Source organism: Lupinus angustifolius, chromosome LG06, assembly GCF_001865875.1.
Source record: "Lupinus angustifolius cultivar Tanjil chromosome LG06, LupAngTanjil_v1.0, whole genome shotgun sequence".
NCBI classification, from domain to species: Eukaryota; Viridiplantae; Streptophyta; class Magnoliopsida; order Fabales; family Fabaceae; genus Lupinus; species Lupinus angustifolius.
In genome coordinates this window covers 11,685,481-11,693,879 of record NC_032014.1, presented here as the reverse complement: position 1 = coordinate 11,693,879, position 8,399 = coordinate 11,685,481, and the positions used below count along the sequence as shown (strand labels likewise).

Genomic DNA, 8,399 nt, shown 5'->3' with positions numbered 1-8,399 from the left:
TACATGAGAGCTGGGTAAGTTCAATACACAACATGATATTTTGTTTGTTCCTTTCATTTTAGCTGACATAATTTATATATATTATTACTGCTTATGGACTCGAAATATGACATTTAGTTTTTCTTCCACTGTGTTTATGCAGCAATAACAAAACTGTGGCAAATAATGCAACAGCAATGTCTTCTTCAACCTCATCCTCCACACTGACAGAAAATTCATCCATTTCTAGTTTTCTTTTTGTAACTTTTCTCTTAGTTATATTGAATATTGAAAGATCCTGACAAGCTCGATTGTTGAGAACGCAACATGATTTTGCCATGCAACATAATTGCTGCTTTTGAAATGTATGATTTTGGTGGAAAGTTCTCTTATCAGACAAGTGTAAACTCGTTCTTTGCTGTTATATAAGAAAAAATTCTTCACTGTAAATAACCTTGCTATTTCTACTAGTTAATGTGCCAAGTGATAGACAAAAACTGCAAGCAACATAATTGACTTCTCTATGACTTATTTTCCTTTGCAAGTAAATCACCATTATTGTCCCCATCTTATGATAAGGTGATAAAACTTCATATAAAAATTGTAGCTCTAATTTCCTCCTGCAATATTGTGGTTTACAGAGGCTATAATCAAATGGAAACCGCAATTGCACTGCATTTTCTCATCATTTTTTTGCAAAAGTAGTGAACATAACCACATGATAATGACGATAATATTCACAATTTAAAATAAAGGCTTCCCACCTAGGCAAAATTGCACAGCATTGTCCCCATAATATTTGCAACCACAGTAAATATAATCCCAATTTTTTTGGTACTATTAAGGGGAACAATTTACCTTTGATATATGATTGTACTTCCCAACAAGTGTCGCTCTACGCATAACTTGAAGGTGCTATGTCCACTGTATTTAGACACTCACACCGCTATTGTACTGAATAATTATTGTTTTATTTGTTTTTCAAAGCCTTTAAACATGTTCTGCCCATGCTCTTTTTGATTCAGTTGTGTTATTGCATTTTATTCCTTGACCCTCCACGCACTACGACTATATGACCATTATGATTGCACATTATTGTCATGATCTCACACGATGAACACCACTAAAACTTATAATAAGGTAAACTTTATTACAAATTTATCTTCCGACAAGTAAATTACCCTTTTGGTTCTTTATAAAAGAAATGGTAAGTGGTAACTACAATGTTTTTTTTTAAAACATAGGTTTGATTGCTGACTGGGTTTCACGAGTACTGAAAATAACTGGCGGTCCATTTATTAATTTTCATGTTTTCTTGGTTAAAAAAATTTACAAGTTTCAGTTTTTTTAATTAACTTGGGACGAATTATAATTTGTAATTTTCCACAATAACCTGTTGTATATTATTAATCAATGAATCCAATTGTTACAAATGAAAATGCAAGTCAATCCCACGTCTTAAACATTTTGGTACATCCACGTCTTAAACATTAGAAGCTAGAATCTTTAGGTACTTGAATTCAAATAAGGACTTGAATTCTCTGAATTCAAATAAAGCACCACAGTTTGTGCATTCAATAAATCTAAAGCCTCATGGTGCTAGAATCTTTACCTTTTAACTTTCAAGCTTTGAAAATAGTTTATAAAAGGTTGAGATTTCATGTAATTGAAAAATTGAGCTAAAAAATCAAAATAGTTATTAGCCTTGTTTACTAACATGGTCATTATCCCCCACTAACATGGTTTATTCAGATGAATCTAAATGACAAACATAATCATCCGTACTTGCAATTAACAGGTTTGGAACAATGGCACTTACATAAATTATCATAACACCACCTATCATTTCTAGAACTAATGATATACTGTGTTATTAATGATAGAAACCATATCTTCTTCAGTATTGGAGGGTCCAATACTAAAAGAGATGATGACATGTGCTCTTACAAAAAATTTATAATACTAATACATGGAAAAATGTATTAGCAACTTGGCAGATGAGACTGGTTATAAGAAACCGGATTTTTTCCAGTATTTGAGAATTCAATACCAGAGGAGATAATGAGATATTCAACTGTGGCCTTACAATTTTTTTACAATACTGATACTGGGAAAAAGGTATTAACAACCTGGCAGAAGAGACAGGTTATATGAAAATAATTTCATTACAAAAAAAGGAAAGAAGTTGGACCTTGAAGGTACAAATATGAAGGGTTTCTGCCAGGTAGATAAGAATATCAAAGTTTTTATATATATGCCAACCATTACACCATAGCATTAAAATTTAAAACCATTGTAATGTAAACATGTACCCAACTAAAAAAGTACAACCAATGATACTCATCATTCTCAAGCACCAAACACTTCTTTGTCACATGACTTTTCATACTTATACTATTATTATACTTCAACGAAGCATTCTAATTCAGGATCAACCCAAAAACCTTGTACAGAAAGAAGCCAATGAAATATGCAGGATAACAAGACATAACCAAAAGGATTAGAGACCCTGATCAATGAGATAATCACCAAGCCTTTCAACTACCATGTTGCATTGACCAGGAGTCATTGGTTCATCATAAATGCCAATGATCAAGGCCTGACTGGTCTTCTTAACAGTAACACCACCAGGACCCTAGATAATAATGGAAGGGAAGGTTAATATTACAACTATAATGAGCAAAATAAGCATGAATAAGATATCTGCACAAGAGATTGAGCAAAAAACACATCTGAAATCTGTTCAAGTTTCACTGTTGAATCAAATTTGGAAAAGAGGAATTTAGCAAACTTAAAATTTAAGCTAAGGTTTTATGTCAGAGAGGGTTCTAAATTGCAGTATAATATTGCGGTTTCGGGTGTCTCCACAATATTACTGTGAACACAACTCAACCGCGACCACACTTGCAATTACACAGGTCAATCCTTCATACACAGTATTAAATAAATCACAGAAAGATTAAATACACAAATGTTTCTATGTAAATCTGACTATTATCAATATGCAATCCAGAAATACATGCACAAGGCAAAAGTTTTCCATCAGATGGATTCCAAAGGAGTGAAGGTTTAAAAAAGAGATATATGTTGTTCATAGTATCATATGCAAGATATGGTTGTATGACGAAATTACCAAATATGTATGCAAAACTCACCCCATGCTCATGTTAACCACAACTAAAAAGGGAAAAGAAATTGGCCGTAAAGTTTTGATTGTAGCGCTGAAAATGATATGGCTACAACTCGGTCTACAATTTAGTGCATGATACTAATACTAATGTATAAAATTCAATAGTGAAAAATTACCAGAAATTTATGTTTTCATCAAAACTGTAATACAATGATCATTACATTATCAATGCATTTACAGAATAAAAATGGTAGTTACCTTCTTCCCTCGAATGACAGCTCCGGGTTCACCTTGGATCACCATATATTTTGTGCCACCGAGATATAATCCAGTTGGAGCAAGTGATCCAGGTTCAGCAAAGTCATTCACTATAGCAGTTATCTCCTCAGGCTTGAACTAAATAATCAAACATTGATACGTCATAAATAAGAACAGTTCAACAAAATTGAAAACTAATTTGTTCGGATTAACATTTATCATAGCATCTGACATATCACGAATAAAGTACACATAAAACTAAAGTATAACAAAACAAAAAACAAAATCATTTTCATGTTGAGTATGCAAAAAAACAAAAATTATTTTCATGCCGGCAACGAAGTATATAGGTGTTGCAGGAACAATTATCTGCTGATCTGAACAATTTCACATACATAATCAATAAAACTGAACTTCTGATTTTGTTGTTAATCTCAAAGAGAACGAAACCGAACAGCACCCAAACTCTTCCATGACAATTCCATCACCAATTTTGAAAACATTAATCACTTAAAGCTAAAATTTTACAAAAATCATCAAATATGGGACCTACCATAGGAATTTAATTCCTTAGGAACTGTTTGGGTTGCAAAAAATATTTTCTATTACACATGTTTTCATCTTGTTTTATGTTTTTTTCTTCAAATATTTGTACCAAAAAAGTGATTCTTATTTATTTGTTTTCAATACAGATCTTTGAAAATAGGACATCAGAATTTGCAAATTTATAAGTACTTCTACAAACCACACATATAAAAAAACAATCAGCACATATCCCCTAAAGAAGCACCAAATGAATCTGAGAAATCAGAAAAATAATAATAACAAAAAACAAAAAATGAAGTAACAGAAGAAGAATGAAATGGATGGAAAGAAGTAAAGAAAAAAGTGATATTAGAAGAGTAAGGAACCTGAGGGAAATTGGAGCTTTGGGCCCAGACGCTACCATCTTGGCCAATGATAGCAGCTGAAGTAAGTTGATTACCTTCAATGTCACACAGAAGGTGCTCATCCACGTACGTTTGCCACGACATCTTCCTAATTATTCACTCTCAAATTTCTCAATGTTTCGTTTCTCAGACTTTGCTTTCTTATATACTGTTGCGTTGAAACCACGGAGAAAGATATCATAGTGTTCGAGACTTAAATTACTTCTTTGCCCTTTACATTACCATGTTTTCGCTGGCAGAAGATACTGTCATAAGAAAAGGGAAGAATTGTTTATTATTTTTTATTTTCTCATAATTAAATATGTACATAATATTTATACAATTGTGAGTATTTAAATTACTTAGGGGAAATATAAAACAAATATCTTAATTTTTGTTTACCTATTTTATCTTTCATAGTTTTTAATTTCATATTTCTATAAATGTATAAAGTTATATATTAAAATATTGCATACAATTTTATTTCTCTCTTTTTATTATACATCTTCTTCCTCTAACCTTCAACACCAATACTATATAAACTTCTTTCTTTTATTTTTTATTATACATCTTCTTCTTCTAAATTCAAGTGTTTCTCTTCTTTGTCTCACTTACTATATTTAACATTTAGATTACACATTATAAATAATCGGAAAGTGGATTCGCAAATATAAAAGTATCTGGTAACATGCTAATAAATAATAAATGATATACTAATTTTCCGAATTTCTTGATAAATATTGAGCTTAATGTTTAAAAGAAAAATGAAATAAAGAAAAGCTGTTCTTTTCTTTTCTTGACCGTTCACCATCACTTCTAATCTTTTTCTTTTTCTCCTTACGTTTCCTTTCATTTTCCAGTCCCATCATGCTTTTCTTAGGAACTTCAATTTATCAACAAAAAGATGATAAATGATTAAAAAATTATATTCCATTTCAAGTTTTTTAGATATTTAAATATATTATTGATATGAACTATTTTTATTAACTGTCAATTATAATTAACCTATGAATAAGAATAATATATATATTAAAATATCAAAACCTCTTATTTTGTCTCTATAGACTTTTTTTCTCAATATCTTATATCTCATTTTAAGAGTTTGATTTTAATATATGAAAATGACTTTGAGAAGATAAAATTTACTTTATAAACTTTACAAAAGCTATATTTCATTAGAAAGGAAAAATATTAATATTTTAGTCTATCTCAATTTTTTTTAATTTGTTTCCATATTTTTTTTTCTCCAAATTGGTCCTTCAGTTGAAAACGGTTTAAACTAGTAGTCCTAAAATTATTTTTCTCTAACAGAATAGCATATAGAGTTAGACCTTAACATCGTGGGAACCTCCTTTTCATTATCAGATCCTCCATTTCTGTCGCGAAGACATCTCATGACCAACCCCAACATTAATTATTTTTAAGATATGTATGCCCTATTAGTGTAAGAGATTTTTATAATGTTACTGTATAATCAACTATTCATTTTTTATTATTATTAACTTTTAAATAAACTAATACAAATAGATGGTAAATGATACATACATATTACACTCATATGAGATATAGGGCATGTGATTAATTAAAAATCACAGTTTTTATGTTGATTGTAATTATTATTATTTTATTTCATCATATAATTAAAATAAGTGCTTTTGGATGAATAAAACATATGACTATTTAAGAATTATTAAGAAATTAGCCAAAATATATGAGACTTAGCTCTAAAAAAGAAATTGTATTTTATGTTATAAATAGATTTTTTTAACCAATGAGAGACTAGTGGTACATATAGTGACACAACTTGTGGAACAATAGATGTGCTCCATAGTGTTTATACATGATTACATACTTACATTCCCCATATTATTATCCTATGTTTTTTCCCTCTAAATTTAAGGATAGATAGGAAAGGGCAAAACAATAAAAAACCTTTGTAATGGAAAATTTTATAATGATATTGATTGGTCAAATTCAAGTATAAATAAGTTCAACTAATTTATTATATAAATAAAAATTATTACAAATAATAAGAATCTAAATAATAACTAATAAAATAAATATAAAGTACCGATAAATTCAAATAAAATAAATTAAGTAAATTAGAAATATGATAATTCTTATGAATCCAAATTTATCTAACAAATAATATCATACATAAAATTTAAAGCAATGCATTATAAAAAAAGTCGATATTATACTTTATCAAAGTTGAGCATGTGTTTCTTCATATCATAAAGTCATCAATAATTGAACCTACATCAATCTTTCCAGCTATCTTTCTCTCAATATAAGCTTTCAAACAATTAACATGAAAATGGACATCAGTCTTACTTCTTACTCTATTTTTTACGACCTTCATAACTGAAAAATTGTTGATATGTGTCTCAACTCCGTTTGAAAAGAATTGTAATTTATTGATCTCGTTCTTGCTTCTTGATCTCGATTTGCTAGCTTAGTCTCATTTCTTTATTTTCAATGTACCAAAAAAACTCCGTTTGAAAAGGAACATTAAGTTCATAATCTTCTGTTTATACTTTAAGACATACTGACATAGTATTTCATATTTTAGGCCCTTTTGGTGTGCCAAATTAGAATTGTAATTATAATTCCAATATAATGAAATTTTATACAGGAATTTACTTCAAGCTGTAATTTTATGATTGAAGTCTATAGAGAAAGTGTGTGTACGTACATTACATAGTTATCTTTGGTTGATATAAAATACTTACATAAATATGATTGACTTTTCAAAAATACATTTGACTAAAAATTACGAGATAGGATAAGAATGATACTTTAATTTGTTCATTCTACATCAAAATTTGACATTCTAATACAATATAATATTTCTACTTAAAAAGGTGGAAATATGAAGAAAAAAAAACAATATTTTGACCTCCTTCACAAATTAAGATCCATAAGAGTATTACTATAATCTTTTATCCAACATTAGAATCTCACATTGTGAAATTCTTTGTGCCAAACACCACATTAAGAACCAAATTATTGACTATGCAACTAGTATTAGAGTTGGTAGTTTCTTATGAAGATAAAAATATTTGTCATAAAAATAAACCCATTCTATCATAAGAATTAGAGTAATGGTTGAGAAATCTAACAAAAAGTAAATTCTGTATTATAAAGTTGGAAAATCATCTATTAAATACCCTAATATTAATAAAGACTTTGTTTTTGGTGCAAAGTTTGAAATGAATAATTGAGTATAAGAAGAAAACTACATGTTGAATAAATCTAACTGCAGCTAATCATCTAAGCATAATAGTTAAAAAATCATAATAAACAAAAAGGCAATTTTAGTTTTACATGCTCTTAATTATATTATTTCACATCAACGAGACATTGATCTGGTAGTATAATATCTAATTGGATATTTATGTATTGTACGAGCTAAAAGATTCAATTTATATATACAATATTAATTGGGAGGTGTAATCAGATGTTCTATAAGGAATTAATTTCTTAGGCAAAAAGTATGAGATATCCTTCGTTATAAAAAAAAAATTATATTAATCCATGTTATAGATGGTGTAGTGATGTGCAATACTGCCCTCGACTGCCTCAGAGAATTTCTGGATCTTTAATTGAGATTAATTGTTGACTAATTTAAAAAAAAAAATGTATTTATTAACAATGTAAAATTTTTATATACTATCAGTTTATTATTCATTTTTAATTATTGTTAATTTTCAAAAAAAATAAAACAAATGAATAGTGAATGATTTACTTTTTTTTATATCAACAAATAATTTTATTAAATTAAAAAGTAAAGGTTAGGAGAACAAGTGATATATCTATCCACACAACAGAAAATTAACAAGAGGAAATACATTTAGAAGGGTTCAACACTCATTCCAAATAAAAGAAATTGAAGGTATTACAACGAACACTTAGGATATTCCAAGAATGTAAAAATATAAGATTTATCACTTCTTTAGGATGAAATTGAGAATTCTCAAAAGTAATCTTGTTCCTAATATGCCAGATATTCCAAATTACAATAAACTAATTGGGCATCCATCTTTTGAATTTTTTCTTCTCCAAACACAACAAGGACATATGAGAGGAGAAGTTTACCTTAG

General features: G+C 28.7%; 1 protein-coding gene across 3 annotated transcripts; it reads right to left on the bottom strand.

Moving 5' to 3' along the window:
• Positions 2,205 to 4,445, bottom strand: LOC109349847 (profilin-1). Of its 3 annotated transcripts, none has more exons than XR_002108044.1 (4): positions 4,279 to 4,445; positions 3,368 to 3,505; positions 2,420 to 2,614; positions 2,205 to 2,387 (listed from the first exon to the last, which is right to left on the bottom strand). XR_002108044.1 is itself a non-coding variant. In XM_019590867.1 (3 exons), exons 1-3 carry the CDS (start codon positions 4,399 to 4,401, stop codon positions 2,480 to 2,482), a joined length of 396 nt encoding a protein of 131 aa, XP_019446412.1. In that variant the 5' UTR covers positions 4,402 to 4,445; the 3' UTR covers positions 2,205 to 2,479. The 3 variants fall into 3 exon arrangements, 1 of the variants encoding a protein (XP_019446412.1); XR_002108043.1 differs by having other exon boundaries at positions 2,205 to 2,391; positions 2,424 to 2,614; XM_019590867.1 differs by having other exon boundaries at positions 2,205 to 2,614.